Source organism: Hyaena hyaena, unplaced genomic scaffold, assembly GCF_003009895.1.
Source record: "Hyaena hyaena isolate Hyena2069 unplaced genomic scaffold, ASM300989v1 scaffold_1348, whole genome shotgun sequence".
Classification (NCBI taxonomy): domain Eukaryota; kingdom Metazoa; phylum Chordata; class Mammalia; order Carnivora; family Hyaenidae; genus Hyaena; species Hyaena hyaena.
The window spans coordinates 208615-231554 of NW_024081967.1; the positions used below are offsets into that span (position 1 = coordinate 208615).

The window sequence follows — 22940 nt, forward strand, 5'->3', positions numbered from 1 at the left end:
TTTTAAATTTTTTTTAAAAAAATTTTCAAATGTTTTTATTTATTTCTGAGAGAGAGACAGACAGCGTGAGCAGGGGAGGGTCAGAGAGAGAGGGAGACACAGAATCTGAAACAGGCTCCAGGTTCTGAGCTGTCAGCACAGAGCCCAACACGGGGCTCAAACTCATGAACCGTGAGATCATGGCCTGAGCCGAAGTTGGACGCTTAACCAACTGAGCCCCCCAAGGGCCCCAATTCTGTTTTGTGAATCAAACTCCTCATTCCTCATGCCTAGTCACACTCAATCCTGGCAGTCACCGCAGAAGGAGAAGATGAACAGAGCACGCTCTGCATGGCCCAGTGCTACCCAAATGTTGGAGCTGATTATCTTTCCCTGGCAGATGGGAAGAAGTACAGTAAAGGGCCAAGAATACAGGCGTTGAGATCAGACAGAACAGGGTTCGAACTCCAGTACTATAGTTCCCAAGCCGGGTGACCTTAATAGGATATGTGACCTCCTCTCAAGCAGAGAACGGTAACGACTTTGCAAGCCGCTCTAAAAGTCACGTGCACTTAATACACATGCCTCAGTCCCCTCTTCTTCCCTCCCTGATGCCCCAGACAATGAGGAGTTATCTTTAAAGGAAAGGAGCCCTAATTCATAGAGAGACTTTCCAAGGTTTCCAAATAGTTGCAGAACTGAGTACCACGGACGCTCTCTCAGCCTGAAATGGTGCATCAAGCTCTATTAGAACATTTCCGATCTCTTGCTTATGTCCAGACAAACATGCTTGTGACTCATATGCTTCCATATGAGAAGCAGCAGGCTGGTCAGAAAGCACGGTGAGCGAAGTACAGCAAGCAGATTAGTACAAAACAGTATCACTCTAAAAGTACCAGGCTGCACTGTGCGGAAACCTTTCCATCATTCTGAGCAAACCATCTTGCTTGCATCCGGTGGGGGGTGGGGGGGCAGCAGGGTCTGGTCCTTCATCATTCATGGCGAGAACGGTGGACAAGCTCAGGGGTCCTGGCCTTGCCATTTTAGAGGTGACCTTAGATACGTTTCTAAAAATTGAATATTCATTTATTCAACAGATATTTACTGACTGTCCGTAAGATCCCTGTTCTCATGTTATTTATATTCTAATGGAAGAAGAAAGACACCATATAATAGACTGACAGACAGAAGGACTGGCAGGGAGAAGCGAGCAGATAGTGGTGATCAGAAGAAAAGAGGTTATGAGATGGATGGTGACTGGGGCCTAATTTAGGAAGCAGTATTTTAGAAATGGTGACATTTAAGCTAAAATCAGAGGGAGTAACTTCTTTCTGGACATCATGTCCTTTTCTATAAAATGTGACTTTGGAACTGGCATGCTTCTGAAAGTCTCATCTGGTTCCAGGAATCGGTTTCCATGGCTATTAAAGATATAGCACATGTATGGATAATTCATATGTGTGGGATATATCATATGTGTGTGGGTGCGTATATTTTTAACATCAAATCTTATCCTACACTTGATTACGCAAACCATTTAGGGCAGTGAGTCTTAGCTTTGAAGACATTTAAGGCAACAGTAAATTCTTTGTAAGAAACTAAATCTAGGGGCGCCTGGGTGGCTTAGTCGGTTAAGCGTCCGACTTTCACTTGGGTCATGATCTCGCGGTTCGTGGGTTCGAGCCCCGCGTCGGGCTCTGCGCTGACTGCCAGCTCAGAGCCTGGAGTCTGTTTCAGTCTGTGACTCCCTCTCTCTCTGACCTTCCCCTGTTCATGCTGTCTCTCTCTCTCTCCTAGAAATAAATAAAACATTAAAAAAAATAATAATAATAAATGCCTGTATATCTATAAAATGAAGTATGAGCTTCTTAGACATGGAAGGCATTCAAGGCCTCCCAGGATTTAACTCCAATCCACTTTGCTCACCTCAGATCTACTATAGATGCCTTGTACCCTACCCTTAGGTAATGCAGCCNCTCTCTCTCTCTCTCTCCTAGAAATAAATAAAAATATTAAAAAAAAAAAAAAAAAAAGAAACTAAATCTAGCTTTGCATCCTGAACCTGTTCTCCTGCTCCTGGTCTGAGCTCTGATAAAGAAGTGTGTATTTTGTTAACATTTTGGCAAAACGAAGCCAAACTGGCCTTTTTGACCAGAAGAGTTAATATGCCCTTCCATGTCTCAATGTAGGCAAAATGCATGAATCTGTGATAAGATCAGAAGTTTCCTTAAACTAATTTTTCTAGTGACTGCTTACAACCATAAACCCAGGCAGATGGAAATTTTAAAAGATGCAACTCTGAGTCACATGTCCCTTTTTATACAAAAACAGAAAAAACAATAAGGTGACGGGGTATGGAGGTTTTTAAGGAAACATCAGTATTTGACCCATATTTTTCATGCACCAGTTAACTAGAAAATTACAAAACCCGAAAAACTCAGATAAACTGTACCAAGGGAATGAACACAATACGTCTCTCCCTTCCCCCTCCACGCGCCCTCTCCCCTCCCTTCTCTCCTGCCCTCCATGCTGGGGCACTTTTCTGGAATGGAAAGGAAGGCCTCTCAAGCTGTTGAAAGATGAGGGCCTCTGAATTTTTAATTCTGTTAACTAATCATTAGAAAACTAGAAATTGCTGCCTCTCTGAGAATCAGTGAGGTAGCAGGCTCCACAGACTGTGTTTAATTTTGCAGGAGCTGGCTGGTTTCCCAGCAACACATTGATTTGTAGGGCCACTACTTTGGGCACCTCGAGGATAATTAAATATTAAGTCCCTCTTTGATGTATGCAAAGTCGGCCTAAGAGGATTACCAGCCACAGCGAAGGTAGCAGTCCTACATTTTCTGGTAATTGAACATCGCAATATCATTATCTATTCTTATCTTTGCTCTGTAAGAAGCTGCCTCTATCCTTAATATTACCTTTGAGAATGGAGAAAAGGACAGGGAGTAGAGAAGATGAGAGCCTGTGTAGTCAACGTTTTGGGGTCTTCTAGGGCGTTGGGATGTGGAGATGAAGAAGAGTCGAATGTGTGTGGAAGAAAAAACAGTGAGCAAACCACCCTCTGTCTCCTCCAGTGCAAGGTTCAACTTGGCGCACCGAGTAGTCGAGGCTCACGGTGTTGGGAGCCACTGTGAACTCACTAGTTGAGAAAACTCCTTGTGAGGTTAAGGCAAGTTTGTACGGTCTCCTGCCGTCAGATGAGGACCTATATCCACCTCTACTCAATGGTTTCTGCTTGAGCACGGACCCCCAAAGCACCTTGTTCACTGGCATCCGGGAGTGACTTATTCTGGCCCTGGTATGATGGCTGCACCTGGTGAAGGAAACTGTTGTAGCTTGGAAAAACGTTGATGCTTAGTAATCTGGAAATAGTGATCAGGACTGAGTAATCAATGACACGTAAAGGTCAGCCATTGCTTTCGGGTTTACATTAATAAAATAATAACTTTGGTACAGACTGATGTACTATTCCTGGGCATGGATGACGTTATAGGAACTATGAGCCCCGTGGCTAATGTTTAGATGTTTTCTTTTGTGGTTATAGGAGCAAACACTGTGTTTCCTAAAAAAACTGTTTTTCTTAATACTTCCCATTAAGTGATAAACAGGCTACTGACCCCTGCTCACAAACAACTAACTTTTGCCTTTACTATGCTAAAAGCATTATCCTGTTTGTATTTGAATACTAAAGACACCTTCCTTCCTCCTATGATGAGCATGAGTACCCTTATCTAAATCATAATAATAAGGCTATGCATATCAATGTTCTGGAAAGTGTTTACTGATTAAAACATTTATCATCTGAATGTCACTTCTGTGCTATCTCCCAAAAACTTAATCATAAAATAAAGTTGAGTCTCTGACAATGCGGAGATGCCTGCCTGGTGATCAGAAAGAATCTCAGTGGCTCTCTCATCCCTCTCTCGCCAACACCGTCCATCCTTCAGGGACCCCTGGACCTGCTGGAGCTGGACTCTGGCATCACGGTTTAGGAATCTTCTCCAAGATGATGAAGCAACGGCGAGGAGAGAGGGTGGCCAAGACATATGTTTCTGAAGGATTTGTCCCCCCAGAGCCATGATCTTTCTACTGCTTGAGTGAAAGGTAACACGGTTTTTTAAAAACAGTCATGGAGACGACTTCTGATTTAACCTATGAGCACACTTCTGTAACACTCTACAAGTTGCTACTGTTCCCATTGTGAAGCCACAATTTTTCTGCATTCGCTTTCCATGCAGCAAACAGTTATTTACGGTCATAAACAGAGTTCCCTGGCCAAATTCACTTGCCCTCCAAAACAGATGGGACACAGCAATGGCAGGCTGACACAGAATACTTAATTTTTATAGGAGGAGGAGGAGATTCTCACTGATTTAATTTATTTTGGGAGGAAGACTATAGGTGAATGATGAAATTAAGCTACTATGGTAGTTTTCTTATTTCCACTACCAAATACTTTAAAGAAAAGTTGGATAGCTTCCAAGGGCAGGGGAATTGCTCTTATATGAGGACAAAGTAGGAGCGGGGAGAAGTTAAAAAGGGTAAGGAGGCACGGGATGAGTTTTACTGGAATCAGAGAGGTCAGGAGAGACGTTTTCTAAGGGCCTGAAAAAGTTTTCACCACCAGAGGAAACAGTGGTGAAATGAAACTCGCCATACACACTGTGCAAAGGAGAGAAACCAGACTGTGCTCAGCGAAATGGTCACAGGCCAATTTAGAAAAGTACACAGAAAAGGAATCTTAACAAAAAGGCTGAGCCTCCTTAAATCCTCCATTTGGAAAAGTTTTGCTATAAAGAAATTACTTTTTTTTTTTTTGGTTTTATTTAATTTTGAGACAGAGAGAGACAGAGCATGAGTGGGGGAGGGGCAGAGAAAGAGGGAGACAGAGAATCTGAAACAGGCTCCATGCTGTAAAGAAAGTAAAATCTCAGAAATATCCAGAAATCACTGAAATCATATAAGAGTTGGAACTTGTTCTCTGGGTAAGTGGAACATTAAGAAAAACTTAAAAGAAGAGATCATGGTTAAACTCCTACTATTTCTGAAGCATTCTGGCCCAAATAAGAAAGTATATGTTCTACTGTTTCAACGTGACAGGTAGGACGGGTGTCTTCCCCTTTCCCTGGCCTCCACGCTACATGGTATTATTTCTGGTATACTGATCTGACATAGCACGAAGTGAGGCTACAACCAGAGAAACTGGCCTCATCTTTCTGCCAGGCTTCAGCCAACAGTGAAGATGAAACTGAGTAAGGTCGAGAAGTTAAAAAATGGAGGTTCTGTCACAGAAAAGTACCTAACAGTAGGGATGTTCATTTGTTGCAGAAGGAGTCATAATCCAAGATTCCATGTGGCGAAAATAACATGACCTAATTTTGAGTTTAACTCAGAGATGCTACCTGTACCTTCCCACTGCTAAAAACAAGCATACCTGTAATGTTTACTGTACCAGAAGCCTGGGATAGATTTTGTAGTCCATTGCATTTGTGTTCATAGACTGCTCCTTAGTGATCCCTTCATGTAAATCAAGGCAAAATGTTGAGACTAAATACGTTAGTAAGGTCATGGGGCTTCAGAAAGAGTATTATTCAGATACCAGTAACTTTTAATACAACCCAGTTCGGCAATTTGGCGAGATTAGAGAATCCCTGATAAGTCCATCTTTTCTGAATCTCAAATTCTCTGACTCTAAAGACTAGATAAGAGTATTTACCCATTTCTCTCATATAGGTAAATAAGAATATGTAAGATAATACTTATGAAGATGTTCTGAGTTGAGTCTCAAGATATTCTTAATATCTGACTCATTTTTTAAGAGAGAAACTCATTGTTCTTTCAATGTAGTAATAAGGACATAATACTAATTAGAAAGCAAAGCTTTAAAACTAGAAGGTAAACTGAGTTGCTATCATTCTTCCAGGAAACTCTCTTGCAGAGCAGATTAGATGGGAAGCCTTATTTTATTGGTGTATGGTCTGCCAGCTGACACCCTTGACTGAGATTACTGACCCTTACATCCTATGTCTTCAGGATATACCAATTTAGAGTTGGAGCTAAACTTCAACGGCCACCATATTTCTTTGATTCAGGAATCAGCATTCTCATTTACTCAATCAACGAGTATTTGAGCTCCAAATATGAGTACAGCATACTTAGGGGGATTCAAAAGACAATACATCCTCCAGAGCTTCTGAATTTTCACAGTAGTGGGGAGACAAGAGAGGAGACAAGACTGTGATGATGATGATGATGATGATGATACAGATAAAGCTGGAACGTGTGGAGTTCAAGGTCTAGTTAAGTTTGAAGGTTTCAAAGAGGTGACAGACCAAGTGAGCCTTGAAGGATGAATAGAGAAAAAGATCTCGTGTGTGTGCTATATTGTCGATCTAGATACAGAAGAGAGAGAAGGGCACCTGCCTGCCTGGGCAGAGTATGAAAAAAAGTGAATTAGCTGAACTGCGCACTGCATTTCCATTTAGATCTGCATTTCTCCAGGGACAGGGAGAGCTGCGATAATTAACAAATACTGTCAGGAATCCTGACTATATCCTAGGAAGAGAAAAATGCCACACACATGTGAGGTGAATGAGACATCACTCCAGGCATGTCCAAACATAGGGAAAAATACAAACCAGTTCAATCCAATACAACTCAAACATATTTACCCAATAGCTAAACACAGTGTAAAGTCCACATTACCAAGCTGATTATTCACTGGAGGGGGTTTTAAAGTAATTGAGAAATGACCTCCAATTATTTTTAATTGGAAAACCATTCAATAACCAGTCAGATGCTCCCTTACCTGTCTCTGGGGCCAAGTGGCTTTGAGAATCGCTTCCGTTCTAAAGAACACAAGGAGCTTGCCATCCTCCTCAGTCAGGTTAAACGACTGTCCCAAAATCTGCAGCACCTGAATGCGGGGCCTCACGGGCCAGGCGTCGTCAGCACAGAAAGGCCGCAGCCACTCCAGGAGGTCATCCGAGGAGACCAGGTCCTCCCTGAAGGGCAAAGTCCAGGATTAGAGAGAGACTCCTAAGTCTTCTTTAAAAAATTCCAGTAATCCAATATGGTGACTGACCCAAAGACTTGTTTGGTGGGTGACTTTGTTCTGTTCCTATTAAGAAGAGAAATTTAGGTTCCATCTAAATGGCTTAAGGAGGTCATGTTAGGCATTTACAAACTACGTAAAATGAATGCACTTTTTACACATTTTTATAGTATCATACTGAGTTACATAAAGCAGAGGAAAAACAGTCATGTTCTTAGCTACTATATTTCTTACGAAAAGTTGAATAAAAGTTTAATAGCTTACTTTTATTAATGCTACTAACAGAGGTAGGCATCATCTAAGTAATTTCATGTAAACAATTACTAGTTGACAGTAACTATGCAAAATTGATATTATAAATATTCCATTTTTTAAAGGTTTTTTTCATTTGTAGAGATAACTGACATATAACATTATATAAGTTTAAGATGAATAACATAATGATTTGATATATGTATATATTGTGGAATGATTGCTAATAATAAGTTAACACCCATTACCTGACATAGTTACAAACCTTTTTCTCGAGATTAGAATTTTTTAGATCTACACTTTTAGTAACCTTCAAACATATAATAGAGCATTGTTAGCTACAGTCCTTATGCTATACATATAAATTCCCTTTTATAGATGAGGAAATAGGCTTTAAGGAAGGGCTATGATACGCCCACAGACATCTAGAATAGTGCAGTATGACCTCAAAGTCCATGTTCTTTCTACAGTTTTCTCTCTGACAGAATTTCAACATGGGGTAGGAGTATCAAGTTTTGTACTCCCCTAAAGATAAAATATGAGTGGGTGGTTATTAAAGACCTGTGAAGTCGGAAAGGCTTCAGAGAAGGGAATATGTGTACAACTTTCTATCCAGTGCTAGAATCTCTTCTCTTGTAATCCCAAATGGGCCATCTCAGGAAAACTGGTTTGATGAGGAGGTCAATGAATTACTATTGATTACCGGTAAAAGGTCTCATATGGATACGTCACTTGCACAAGGCCCTGGAGAGCAGGGCTAAAGCATTGACTCACATAGGTTTTGCCATAATGACCTCTTTATGAGACTTCCAGCAATAAATCACCAAGACCAAGTCCCAAATTCCATGACCTAACAAGACCACAGGATATTTTTAAAAATTCTACAATACCACTGAGTGTTTCAGTTACCATGCATTCTATAATACATTTGTCAGTACAGTTTCATAAAAATTCAAATTAAAAAACAGTTCCTTATTTGTCTTTAGGAATAAAAGAAATTCTAAAATGCCATGGACAAGTGGCTTAAGCATTTTCTAAATCTACAAAGTCGTTTGTCAGTTATACCTATGAGTGGCCTTGATGTGTGTCAAAAACGGCAAAATCGGGGTACAAGAAAAGCAGACCACCACCAAGATTTCTTGGAAATCTATGTGCAAAGTGAGCAGACAGTATCATGTGGGGGGGCAAGTATTTGGGGGGAACGTGATGGACCTTGAGCTCCGGCCCCCCCATGTGCTAACAACTCTAGATAAACACCATGACTGTCATCATTCCCATTTTACAGTGAAGTAGACATAGATCCTGAAAGTATGTCTCTTGAAGTCTGTGAAACCAAGGTGATGTATAGAAAGTAATGAGCCACAGTAGATGGCACGGAGGAAGTACTTAATAAATAGTAAGCATCATCTGCATAAAGATCATTATGATTATTATCATTAAGTGTCATGAAAGCACCAGTTTGTGCAGGATGGATACAGGGATGAAAATCACAAGAGTCCTGCTTTCAGAGAACCAATATTGTCCAGAAAGATTTTAAAAGTGACTATTATTCAAATTACTAATATACGTAAATATGAACAATCTTTTTGGAGGAAGAGAGAGTAGGCCAGGGAAGGCTTCACTGAGGCCGTGGCATTTGAACAGGATCATAAAGGACAAGTGGGCTGCATGTCAATGGAAAGGCGGGAAAATATCATCCAGATCAAGAGACCAGTGAGAAAAAGAGTCAAGGATTTCAAAGGACAGAGCACGTCCAGGGAGCGATGAAAGAGCAGATGTGGGGCGGGAAATGAGAGGAGAGGGCTCCGGTGGCCAGTAAGGCCTCCTCAGCTGAGTAACCAAGAGCAGGCACCCATGGCTGCAAAAGCGGTGCAGCTTCCTGCTTTGACATTTGACAGCACAGGCTCTGCAGCCATCAGGCCCACATTCAGTTCCCAGAATCCCCTCTTCCTGACAGTGTGTCGCTGACCGGAAGTCACTTAATGGCTCAGAGCCTCGGTTCCTTATTTGTACATTGGAGAGAGATACCAACCCCTTACTCATGAAGGTTTTGAGAATGAAACAAATAGGTAAATACTAAATTTAAAGCACATAATACATGCTCAGACCTACAACTAGGTGCTTCAATTAGTTGGCAGCCATTATTATGGAGGACTTTTGGTCTTGGTGTGGATGAGAACACTGAGGGTTTCTGAGCACTGAGACATCATAATCATGTTAAGTGATTAGAGAAGTCAACAGCCCGGGCCAGGCTCAGGCTCTTTCTGGTGAGGCCTGCAGGCGGTATAATTAGGAGAAGAGGGGTTTAAAGCACATTTTTGGCCTGGAATCCAAAGCACTATGCTGTCACCCAAGTGCCAGGTGAGGAGCAAGCAGCTGGACGAGCTGGAAGGGGAAGAAGGGGGAGTCCCAGAGTTCTAACCAGAACCCAAGACCTGACCAGGGTGAACAAGAATGACAACAATAGTAATAACTTATGAAAGTTACTATGAGATAAGAATGAAATCATTTCATCATAACTACCTCTTTTACGAGTTCTGTTATCGTCTCTGATCTGCAGGTCAAGTTTAATGTCTAAGGAGTGGAGCCAGTATTTGAACTTGGACTATCTTTCTGTCTTTATCAATTACTGCACTATTACTGAACCAAATAGGGGGTATGTTCCAGAACACTATGGCAGCTGATTAAAATTATTTAGATACTGATGTGATAGAGAAAGATTATTATAATGTTTTCCAAGTCAAACTGAGTTCAAGTCCATTTACATTGGAGTTCACTGTGCAGTGGATAACACTTGGTATTTTGGAGGAAACTACTTAACTGTGGGTTGACAGTTTAAACACATAATGAAATTGTGAAAACTCATCCCCAGAACAGACATGCTGTGTTTCAGAAGCACCATGTTCCAGATGAGCTTCACCGTATATCCATGTGAATACTGGTGTTTAATAAGACAACACAGCAACGAAAGGCAGCTCTATGGGAAAACTACCCAAGGACATGGCCTACATGCTATCTCCCAAAGATTTCAGCTGCAAAATGGTTAACATTTTAATTTAAACCTGAGTTTTTAAAATCCACAGTCACTCTCATGACTCATCAAATACTCATATACACCCATGTACAGAGAAAAGAGCACGATTTTTGATAAAATGGTAACAAATTGGTAAATCAAGGGGAAGCATACATAGGCATTATTTTTTTCTATCCTTGCAACTTTTCTCCGGGTTTGAAATGTTTGAAGTAAATAGGTGGGTGAAAAATAAACAGTTATGACTTTCATAATGTAAAAAAAAAAAAAAAAAAAAACCAGACTGAGAAGAAGGAAAATGATTCCATATTTAGAGTATTTTATGAAGGCTCGGAGAATTTAATGAGCTTAGGAATAAAAAAAACATTATTTCAAAACATTTTTACTTTATTATGAAAGTCATACAAATGTTTTTAAAAAGTTATAAAACAGATAAAAGAAAAAACGGCTCATAGTTTCACTGCAAATACATGGACATTTTCCACCTTTTCCTCTGTAGTGAGGATTTTCTGGGGAGGAGGTTTTTTTATTTAAAAATTAAACATTTTTTTAATGTTTTTATTTTTGGAGAGAGAGAGAGAGAGCATGAGCAAGGGAGAGGCAGAGAGAGGGGGAAACACAGAATCTGAAGCACCCTCCAGGCTCTGAGCTGTCAGCACAGAGCCTGACATGGGACTTGAACTCACGAACCGTGAGATCATGACCTGAGCTGAAGTCACGCTTAACTGACTGAGCCACCCAGGCACCCCAGGGGGAGGAGGTTTTTATACTGCATAGAGGAACTTAATACTCTATTTAAAGAAAAATTAACTACTAGAGGAAACACATATTCATATAATCGGTTTTGGATCAAAAAATAAGGAGTCCTCTGAAATAGCTCTATTAATGGAGAAGAACAGCAGCAGCGACAAGAATAGCAAAAATATGCTCGCCAAATGGTTAGTTCTATTAGGTGATGGAGCAAGACAGGACATTCACAAAAGGAAGGGAGATGTCAACCAAACAAAGGCAATGACTGAATCAAAGCAAAAAGACCGATTTTGAGAAGATTTATAAGCTAATCCTTGGTAAAAGAATTTTCAGATTCTGCATGGCATATTCATAACCGGAGAACTCAATCTGGCATTTAAATAGTGAAGAGACATGAAAAGAGATAGTAAACACTAAAAGCACTTTATACAATCATGATGCACTACACAAAATGAAATTACTGTTCTTATTTGAGAACGGGTGAAGGAAAGAAACTGCATTCAGATAAGAAAAACACAGACCACTGTGATTTCTTATAAACATAAATGTCACAGAATCTGAATGTCTGAAGGGAAAGAAAGAAGGTCGCTTAGTTGAATCTTCTGTACTCTAGTTACAAACCAGCAGCCAAATTTTTGTGGTGCCTTGCATGGTATTTGTTGATGTTTCAAAATCTAAATATTTTATAGAAAAATCAAGATTTTCCAGCTCCTCTTTCTGCCCTCCCCCAGCTGTACTGAGATATTAGTGATTTACGGCACTAAGTTTAAGGTGTAGAGAATAATGATTTGACTTACATGTATTGTGAAATGATTACACAATAAGTTAACATCCATCACCTCGTCTGGATGGAAAAAAAAATCTTTTCCCTTGTGATGAGATCTCTTCGGATCTATTCCCCTAACAACCCAGCCCCTCTTGAAAAGCTGAAAGGAAAGGACACACGGGCCGCTGCTGCCTTTAGACAAGACCTGTGTGAGCTCCTGTGACCCTCGGCGGCTACCACCTCCGACCTCTCCTTAAGCCCAGCGCCCCTTGCTCATGTCCATTACTTGCCTGGCCTCAGTGAGAAATGACTGTGCAAACCCTGATCTGTAAAATGCCCGGGGAGATTAAAGAGGGAGGGAGGAGGAGCGAGCAAGTAAATGTAAGTGAGCCAATGGTGAGAGACACCAATGCTCATATTCTAAGAGGGTCCCTTATAATCGATCCACACACCGCGCACACTTTGCTTCCTGCATAGGGAGCTGGGTGGCATGGACATCCCAGGGTGTGGTCCCTCCTGTTTATTAGCTCCCATGAAATAACTGGGGCACCCGGCAAGGAACAGGAAGGAGAGACCTGCAAATAAATGAGGGCAGGAGACGTCAGTGGTATTGCAGGAGTGTAGAAAGTGTGACTTTCTTCAGATAATTAACAGAGTCAAATTCTATGAAAAGAAAAAATCCTCACAAAGGAAACAATTTCGATGTGCACACAATTCCAATCTCCAGTCTTAACTTTTGACAAATACTACAAACTTCTTTGTTGGCTGCTCTTGAATGTATGCCAACCCAGAATCTCCTCCTGAGGTTCATTTATCAATAAAAGCCTGGGTTCATCTCACTAGAATGAGGCAGGGATGCCAGCTATTAAGTCGTAAATAGGGCCGGAGGTGGCCCCGAGAAATACGGCAGTGATAGAGTGCCCGGTGACCACAGCTGTTAGCAGGGCTCAGTATCACAGCACACAGTGCTCAGACACTGGGGGTGTTCAGAGGGCATCTCGTGACTTCTTCTGTCCCAGAGCATGAAGACTAAAAAGAAATCAGATTCTATTTGCTTTTGTGGGCTTTCTTTCTTCTTTTATTTTCTGTGCTTAAAAAATACTGTGAAATCCCTAGGTAATACCAAAGAGCTCAGTGCAGTCTGAATGATCTGATGCTGTTGAATATACATGAAGTTTTTACATGGCTATAGCTGGACTGTGATTAAGGAGCAATTTAAACAAACAAAGACTTCTAAAGTACTCAATAGTTTTGGAGGAAATCTTTCTTCCTTTTTGAATAGTGCACAGAGGAATTCCTCATTAATTATCTGTTTTCTGAGTGGCTTTATTTCTGCACATCCTTTTGAGAATCACTAATATGCTGGTTCACATTTGTGGGTCATTCCTATTAGGAAACTGTCTGAAGGTGTACGAAGGCCGGGAACAGAAGAGGAAATGAGACCAAGGCAGAGAGAAGTAGACAGAGAAGGCGAGAAAACTGAGGGAGGTCATGCCTGAAGACCTTGATCCATGAAGTTCAGTCCATGGACGGGGAAGCACTTGGGAGCCAGTTACAAATGCAGAATTTCGGGCCCTACCTGGACCTACTCTAGTAAAATCTATATTTTAATAAGACCCCCAGGCAATTCCTGTGCACAATGGCATTTGAGCAGGGCTGCCTCATTGACTGTCCATGGCAGGCTCTTTAATGTCAGAAGCAGATGAGATATGGGGAGAGAAATTCATAGCATGTCCGTAGCTGGGTGACCCCACACACATAACAAAACCCATCTAAGCATCGTTTCCTAATCTATAAAATGGAGACAATAATAGTAGAATAGGGAGGTTGTGAGGACTCGGTGAGTTGTTGAATAGCACTAGGTGATCGATGCTCGTTACTTTTTTGTTTCTAAATGCATGATGGTATTTTCTTAGTTCCAGGTTTAACAAATATATTGCTTTAGAAAAATACCGTTAGCTACTGGAGGTTTTTAAATCCATTTTTCTTAAGCAAACTAATCAATGAATTCTTAACACAAACAGGAAACTTGGATTATATTCTTAAAACATGTTACAGGCATACACAAAAAATGGGAGAAAACATACTCATGAATGTAACATGCACAAGCCTCTCAGTAATTCATCACCCTTATCTTGTTTTCAATTGTAGAGGTTATATAAGATTTTTGACATTGTTTCAAATTCTTACAATACTTAGGCCTGACGTCAGGAGGCAAGACTGTGGTTAAACTGGAAAGGAAGTCTGTCTGTCCGACCCTCTGGAGGCATGGGCGGCCTGCCTGGGTGTGGTGGGCAGGTTGGCTTACACTCAGTGCAGGTAAGAGAGCAGAGCGAGGGAAGGGGCTTTCTGAATGGGGCAGAAGCTACAGCTCAATGGCAAATCATCCTTGTACCAATACAGGAAGTCAAAGGAGGACGTGCCCATGAAGGCAATAAGCTGTCTAAAAATCAGGCACAAAACCAAACACTTGGGTGGTAGCCATGACTCACCATGTGCAGTGTGCCTGCCAAGGACACTATGGGAGGGTGTGTGCCTAACCCAAGAGCGTGCGAGTGTGTGTGACAACGGACAGTGTGCACAGAGGAGGTGACCTGCTCTCTAAACACGCCATGGAGGGCAGTGGATGTCCCCTCTTGGGGGCCAGGACTGAGGGAGGCTGGGCACGTCCCCGCAAGTGAGGATGACACACAGGCCTGGTGTGGCCTCCCGGAGGTCAGGCTAAGTGATGAGAGACTGAGAGGGTTACTTTAAAGGGTCCGAGGGGCGCCTCAGTTGGTTAAGTGTCCAACTTCAGCTCAGGTCATGATCTCATAGTTCCTGAGTTCAAGCCTCATACTGGGCTCTGCACTGACAGCTGGGAGCCTGGAACCTGCTTCGGATTCTTTGTCTCCCTTTCTCTCTGTCCTTCCCCTGCTCATGTTCTGTCTCTGTCTCAAAAATAAATTAAAAAAAAAACCCAAACTTTAAGAAAATTTTTAAAATAAAAATAAAAGGGTCCGAGTCCCCATGTCACTACAAAGACACCCCCGCCCCACCCGAGAGCTCCCTGGAAGGGAGAGTGACTCGCCCCTGTGATGCTGCCAGGCATAGTTTTGGGAAGAGAAATCTAAGCCAAGGATTTTGGCTTAACTGTGAAGATCCAAAAACTACTTGTCAGGAATAAAAGTTATGACTTTGTCTTTCTTAAGCAAAAAAAAAAAAAAAAAAAAAGAGTTCACTGAAGTTTTTCTGTTAAGAAGACTTTGTTATTCTGTGTCTTTGGGATAGCCAAGTAAGATCCTCTTCTGCTTCTCCATTCCCCGATGTCTTCCTCTTTGGAAATCAAAGCTTAAAAAAAAACCAAAACAGTCTGTCTGCAAGAAGCCCAGCTTGGATCCATGTGTGTATGTGGCGGCAAACGCACTGTGAAAAACAATGCCCTCCCGGGAGGGGGCTTAGTGCCCGTTCAGGCCCCTGCCCTCCTGCGAGGCCGGGCTCCGGTCGCATTACTGCAAGCGGCTGTGCCCTAACAGGAGCGTCCCCGGGAGCGGCCGGCAGGGAAGCGGGGCACAGGCAGGCGCGGGGCGCTCGTCTGGAAGGGGCTGAGGGTCTGCAGCGGCTCGGGTCGTTTCCTCAGCCCGGAGCACCGTTACCCGCCTCGTCCTCGCGGCCTCACGCTTCAGGGACCCGGCCCAACGCGGCGCCTCGTGTACCGTGCCCGCCTTCTCCGGGCAGAATAGCCGCTCCGTCCACTGTGCGATCTGTCCAGCACTTACCCCTCCAGAGTGTGGTAACGAGGGCTGGGGGGGGGGGGGGGGGGGGGGGGGGGGGGGGGCGTTGCTGGTGGCCCCTGCGGGCCTCTGAGCCTGGAGGTTATTTCTTCCCCGGGTCTTCTTCCTCGTGACTCAGCGCATGGTACACATGCAGGTCGGTTCATTTCTCCTTAGAGTAAGAGGCACAGCGGCCCCTGCTGGAGCTTCCTTCTGGCTTAAAGACCCACGAGCAAAGGGGTTGAGAACAAGGCAAAAGGCGGCGCCGGCGGAGCGCCCTGACTGCAGTGTTTTCCCACATCCACCCAGACGGCCGGTCCTGCTCTTCCGCTCAGACCTCGGGCACAAAGCCGTCACGCCAACAGGCTACCAGGGCATCTGAGTGACGACCGAGAGCCTGGCTGGGATCCTGGTTCCCTTCCCCGGGCCCGTGACTCGGGGCAAGGCCTCCTCTCAAAATGGCCAGGGCGTTCGCAACCGTCAGAGATAATACTCAGGAAAAGTACAGAGACAAGTGGGAAGACTCACAACAGCGAGTAAGTAAAAAAGAATATGAAGTGTTTATATGTTTTGATTGAAGCTACATAAAAATATATCTGCACCTGCACAATAACTAGAAGGTAACATACAAATGTAGTGTTGTATTACTGAGTGGACCCTGAGGAGTTTTTGCAAATATTTCTTCATTTTATTATTATACTGTGTTTCCTATTAAAAACAGAAAACTGAGGGGTGCCTGGGTAGCTCAATCAATTAAGCATCTGACTCTTGATCTCAGCTCAGGTCTTAATTTCAGAGTTGTGAGTTCAAGCCCCACACTGGGAAGACTACATGAAGGAAGGGAGGGAGGGAATAATGGATGAAGGAAGGAAGGAAGGAGGGGAGAGGAAAGAAAACTGGGTCCAGGCCTTAGAGGGATGACATGATATCAGACATGGGAAAAATATCTGTAAACTCTGGTGAATATATAACCACCAGCTTGCTGCTGTTAACCCCATCACTGCCACTGAACCTAAATGACAAATTCTTTCTAAAAATGGCATTAGAGACACACATCTTTAAGACTTACAAAACCTGTACACTCATGGTCCTCCCACAAGACAGACCTAACATATATAAAGCTTTAAGAAATATATACATGTGTTCTAGAAATTTTCCATACTTAACTCAGTGCAGCTAATCTCTTGGAGATGTGAATCCCCTCTCTCCTAAGAAGCCCAAAGCAGCCTCCCCTCCTGGCCTCACTCATAAGGAGGTGAGAAGAGACCGCCCTCTCCCCGCAGACGGGGCTCTGGAGGGAAGGGGCTGTCCCGCTCGAGGTGACGGAGTGAGAGGGCAGCCAGGTGTAGAGGCTCTTCAGTGGCGCACGAAGTCCTCAGCCCCTCCGTCACCTGGGCAGACTGCTTCGTCTTGGCGGTTTCAGCAACATGGACATTCAATCAGTTCTGAGACCCTGAGGAGTGCCACTGAGTGAGACACACGAGCTGTTCTAGGCTTACCCCTGGTCCACGCTGGTGTGGACGGCTGCGACAACACTTTCCAGGACCTGGAGGGGGTCCCGTGGCCCACCGAGCTCAGCATCGCCTCCACTGTGAAGGGACAGAGAGAGAGAGAGAGCCAGTTCAGAAGAGGGTTCCCAGTTCAGAAAGCAGCGCGGCATCTGCACCCAGAAGGAGCCGGCAGCCATGTGGGTCCGCGGTGTACACGGTCTGCGAGGGCACCGAGTCCCACACAACGTGCGCAAGGTGTAGAAACGAAATGCCCTCTGCCCTTAATTAAGGAGCTCATCGTCTCATATACCCTTGTTTTTCTGGCAAGAAAATAAACTCTACTTGGATTCTGTCATCCAAAAAACATTCAGTGGACGTTATACCTGTGAACTGTTTTAAGCATTAAATATATAATCATCTAAATTCTCCAGCTGGACTTAAAAAACCTCTAATATTTACATGATACTTACTAGGTACAAGGCATGGCTGAGCACTATACACACACCTACCATTTAATTCCCAGGAGCCCGCAAGACAGGTACTATTATTATGCCCATTTTATGAATGTGTATGTCTGGGACTCTAGCAAATTGGAAAAAAAAAAAAGCATCAGAAGACAAGAAGTTTGAGGTGAGTTTTCTGAATAATTTCAGTGGTAGGATTTAAATCAACTGCTGGATTCAGTTCTTTACATGCCTCTGTTGTTTCATATCTATGAAATTCTACTAACTTTCTAAAAGGTGAACGTTAACGGATATTGTCAGTAGCAATTTCTTTTCCTTTGAAAAGGAAGTAGCTGAACTTCTGAGGTTCCCTCTCCTCCCAATGCTGAAAGATTTAATTCACATTTATTGAGTGTCTTCTGTGTGCTGTTACCTAATAAATAAATAACATTTATTAGGTAAGAACCAAATCTTACTAAGGAGAGCTGGGTGCAGGGAAGGAGAGAGAAGTAGAATTTATGTCAGAATTTTATAAATGTAAAAATACCATATTTTATTTTAATGATTTACAAAAATGTGCAGTTTTTAAGAAATAAATCCTTCAGAGCACTGATTTTTCAAAATGTCTGTTTTTGTGAGGTTAATCTAAATTTTGATTTAAAAAACACTAAAAAAAGATCGCTATGAATCAAAAGGTGCAAAATGTGACCGACAAGTATCTGTCATCATTGAAAAGAGGAAAGTGGTGCCTGGGTGACTCAGTCAGTTGAGCGTCCGACTTTGGTACAGGTCGTGATCTCGCGTTTGTGGGTTCAAGTCCCTCATCAGGATCTGTGCTGACAGCTCAAGCCTGGAGCCTGCTTCAGATTCTGTGTCTTCCTCTTTCTCTGACACTCCCCTGCTCGTGCTTTGTCTCTCTCTCTCAAAAATAAATAAACATTAGAAAAAAGAGAAGACGGGGCGCCTGGGTGGCTTAGTCGGTTAAGCGTCCGACTTTCGCTTAGGTCATGATCTCGCGGTTCATGGGTTTGAGCCCCGCGTCGGGCTCTGTGCTGACTGCCAACTCAGAGCCTGGAGCCTGTTTCAGTCTGTGACTCCCTCTCTCTCTGACCCTCCCCTGCTCACACTGTCTCTCTCTCTCCTAGAAATAAATAAAAACATTAAAAAAAAATTTAAAAAAAAGAAAAGAGGAAAGTGGGTGGTTCTTATAACTACCACCACTACCAAAACATGATAAGCTAATAATAGAACACTGCTTTATTAATTTGACATTTGTTATTTCTTAAAAAAAAATGTTATGATATTTATTTCTCCATCTCTGTCTCTCCCTCTCTCTAAAATTACCAGATATGGGGCACCTGGGTAGGTCAGTCGGTTAAGCGTCCAACTTCAGCTCAGGTCATGATCTTACGGTTCGTGGGTTTGAGCCCCATGTCGGGCTCTGTGCTGACAGCTAGCTCAGAGCCTGGAATCTGCTTCAGATTCTGTGTCTCCCTCTCTCTCTGATCCTCCCCTGCTCACACTCTCTTTCTCTCAGAAATAAATTAAAAAACATAAAAAAATAAAAAATAAGTAAAATAAAATTACCAGATACCTCAGATCATTAAGGTGAAAACTGTATGAGGCTGGGGTAATTGAACTGAAAAAGGCTCATTTGATTTCAGTTCAGCTGTGGAAAACTAACATGCATTTAATCAAAAAGTTCCTCAAGAGCAATGCAGAATTACAAAGAATGCTTAAAAGGAGAATGCATTAAACACAACCAAACCTTTCAGCCTAATTGCATTATTCACAGAAAGCACTTCATGCCTCATTTTTCTTGTAGCTTAACTCTCCCCCTTTCCTCAGCCTCCCAGATACATTCCCACAAAGACACCGGCATGCTGACATAAAGCTAGAAGTTCTCAATTGTTGGTTTCATGCCATTAACTGCAGGTAAATAAAACTCTAAGGCACTTAACAGATGTCTAATATCTTCAGTATATGATTAACCTTGCCTTGTGTATAGTTCAAGAGAAGCTTCTGGGAACCATTTTGCAGCCTCTACCAAGAAGTGTAAGTAGAAAAGTCAGAATTGGTCCATCCACCTGGGGTCACATGATGGCCTGACATTCAGCTACCTGCTAATTTTGGCCTTTCGCTTATTTCAAGACTTATTTGGGGATGGCGATGGGGGGGGGGGGGTGGTGGCCGCAAGAGGGTCCAACCAGAAGTTAGTTTTAGGGTGAGTTACATGCAACACCAACGGGGAAACATTTTCATGGTTCTCCATTCTCGAGATATTTTAAGACACGAGACTTTGAGAAATCTGGTAAGAATCTCTCACTTCTATGAAGTGCTTCAGTGTATAAAATGCCTCTACAGACACGCTCGCATTTTCCCTTCCTAACTGTGAAATGAGCGCCATTACTGGCTCGGGGTTCCGGGGACTCTTTGCTGGCTTACCTCAGGGCAGAAACTATTTTTCTTACTGCGTCCTGTACCACTTCCTTGAGCGAGATGTCGAGAGGGCCCACGGCCACCTGCAGCAGCTGTTGAATCATTCTCAGAGGCAGACCATCTAGACACATAGCCACAGCTTGATCATGAACTTTCCCTTTTTCTGATCGGGACAGATCATACAGGTGACCGTACTTCCGCAGTGTCTCCTGAAAAGATATGGTACGTGACCCCTAAACGTCAAATAGAAATAAGGTGTGTCTACAGGTACAGAGTGAAGGATATTTAGAAGATTCCCAAACCAAAGACACTAGAACTACAAATGCCACACTGGAGAAGAGGTAGCGGTTTTTAAGTGCCTGGGCTTCAGGGACACCAGGCTTGAGTACAAGTCCTTACTTTTTCCCACTCATTATTCGTGAGCCTTCAGTATTTGCAAAATGAGGATGAGGACAGAGCCTCTTGTGAATAGAGGGTGTTGTGAACGTTGCCTAAGATCATATAAAAGCCAGGCCTTTAGCACAATGTCAGGCACAAAGTAAAGCTCATGAAGTCTGAGTTTCAGTAGTATTATTACTGTAATTATATTATAACCACCATAACAGCTCTGATCTGTGCAAACCCAGGTACTATACGTGTGTTACCTAATGTAATGCTTACAGTGAGCACACAGAGTTTTCATTAGCTCTGTTTTACCAAAAAGTAAATTGAAAACCAAAGATGTTAAGTAACATGCCCAAAGGCACTTGGGGATGTTCAGGGAAACTAGGATCAGAATCCAAAAGACTACATCTCCCCTCCCACATTACACATAGCCTGCCCCTCTTCGATAATATCTGTAAAAATTAATGTGAAGACAAACAACTTATAAAATGGGCCTACTACTTTTCATCATACCAAATAAGATCACTTAGTGTTTAGAATGCTTTCCAGGTTCTTTATAGTTTCTCAGGTTATCTAGAAACACCATGTCTTTGAGAAACACCATGTAAAAATCCAAACGTTAACTGGTGATGATCCTGAGGAATCACTGTTCATGTTTTGGTTGGGATAATGTTATAGTGGTTGTGTTAACACGTATCCTTTGAGAAATGGATACGGAATTATTTAGGGATAGAATGAAAAGATGACCGGGATTTTCTGGAAAACAGTCCACAGGAGCAGGGTGAGAGGGCAGGTGGGGTCGGCATGAGATGACGGGTCATATTCTGATGATTACTGATGCTGGGAGTTGGGCACACGACATTTCATTTTACTCTTCTCCCCACTGTGAGACTTCTGATAAAAAGAAAGTGCCCGTGAGTTCAACAGAACAGTTACACAGGTCCCTACTGAGCAAGAGGGAAGGGAGGTGTCACAGGATAAAAGCCTCTAGTTTAGACGGCGCTAACGTAGGGTACGGGGGCCTTCTTTCACCGCGTGTACCATTAAAGAGGTTAAAGTTAAGGCCTGAACTTAAAACGGACAAATGTATAGGGCTAAAGCTTATTTCCAGTGTTTTGTTATGAAAGGCACTCCAGTAAAATCAAATAAGGTCCAATTTAGGAACCAGAAGAGTCTCCTATTATAGATCATCCGCAGTCTGACTGAACAGCATCTGCAAGCAGTCATTTGCTACCTTTAAATCTCAGCCTAGTAGAAACAAACGGCTGTTTTTGTTAATAACCCCCTTGGCCCATTTGCATTATTCAAGTCACTGAAAGATAATACTTGTTCCAAGGACGGTAATGATAATTCTCCAGGCTTGAATACAGCATATTTAATTTAAAAAATAAGGACGAGTATTTAAATTTTTTATACTAATCAGTATAATCATTTTTTACTTGGAAGAATTCAGATTTTACCCTAGTTTTTATAATTATGGATGACAGTACTGTACATGTCAGTAGGATAAAATCAAGATTGGTAAAGCCAATTTGTTCCCTGCAAAGGCTTCTATACGGCTTGTACATCATTTAATGTTATTCATTAGACAGTCTAATAGCACTGAAAAATACAAAATGAAATAAAACTGCTATCAAACTTTTGAATTCTTCTCATTATCTTTTCCATGAGGGTTTGCATTTATGCGTCTCATACACATTTTGAAGTCTTTCGTCTGTTCATTATCTGAACTGCTCTCCACTGGCCGATCTTTCTAGTCAGGAATATTTCTTTACAAGCCAAGAATACAATTCAGTCAATATGTAAGGTTTAAGAAAAATACAAGAGGAGATTAGTGGCCACTTACGGGTTCATTTACCGTAACGTTAATGGGGCACATGAAATATTACTTATATATCTGTATATCTACACTGTTTTTACCTATATGAGACCATTTACTTATTGATCTGTCAGCTTCTCAGTTACAGAAGAGAAGAGCTTAAACTCCCTTGGCTGTAACAGTACAGAAGAAAACCTAGAAAAGCTCCAGAGGGTTTCCCTCTGCTATCCTAACCCCCCATCCTAAGCACCTCAAGAGTCATCATAAGCAGGGGCTCCTGACTCTCGTGAGAGTATTTTCTGAGACACCATGAGGGCCTCAACTAGAAACCAAGTAGGAACAATTTTAGTAACCAAAAAATGCATATCAATAAAATTATACTGGAACCATAAAACATAAACAGGATAGGGGCATATAATTTTAAAATATCGGAAGCAGGCATGGATGGCTCTTTCTGAATTTTTCTGAAAATTAAGGGGAAAAATCTATCATTTTTCCGTGGGAGAGCAAAACACCTACCAGCTAGAAGCAGGGCTTGCAGACCACCATCCTTATCATTCTGCAGCCTCAGTGACCACTCCCTCCCCTAGGCATCCATCCTGGGCCCAACTCGGGGGCCCCATTCCCCACCCCTCCCACCCTAGTCCCTCAGTCTTGAGAAGTGGCCCCAAATCCTCTGGAATGAAAACCTGCAAATGGGAGGGCACAATCAAGAGGTAGTGAAGAGGCTAAAGGATAAAAGGTTGAGGGACATTTTCAAGGGCATCGGCAAACTGAA

General features: G+C 42.6%; 1 protein-coding gene across 1 annotated transcript in view; it reads right to left on the bottom strand.

The window, feature by feature from the left end:
• Nucleotides 1–22940, bottom strand: part of LOC120225136 (neuroblastoma-amplified sequence-like) — a 231412-nt gene that overhangs the window by 31952 nt on the left and 176520 nt on the right. The window contains exons 28-30 of the mRNA XM_039223359.1: nt 19966–20168; nt 17087–17176; nt 6791–6986 (exon numbers count right to left, since the gene is read on the bottom strand). Coding sequence (XP_039079290.1) covers nt 6791–6986; nt 17087–17176; nt 19966–20168 — 489 coding nt within the window. The remainder of the gene's footprint in view (nt 1–6790; nt 6987–17086; nt 17177–19965; nt 20169–22940) is intronic.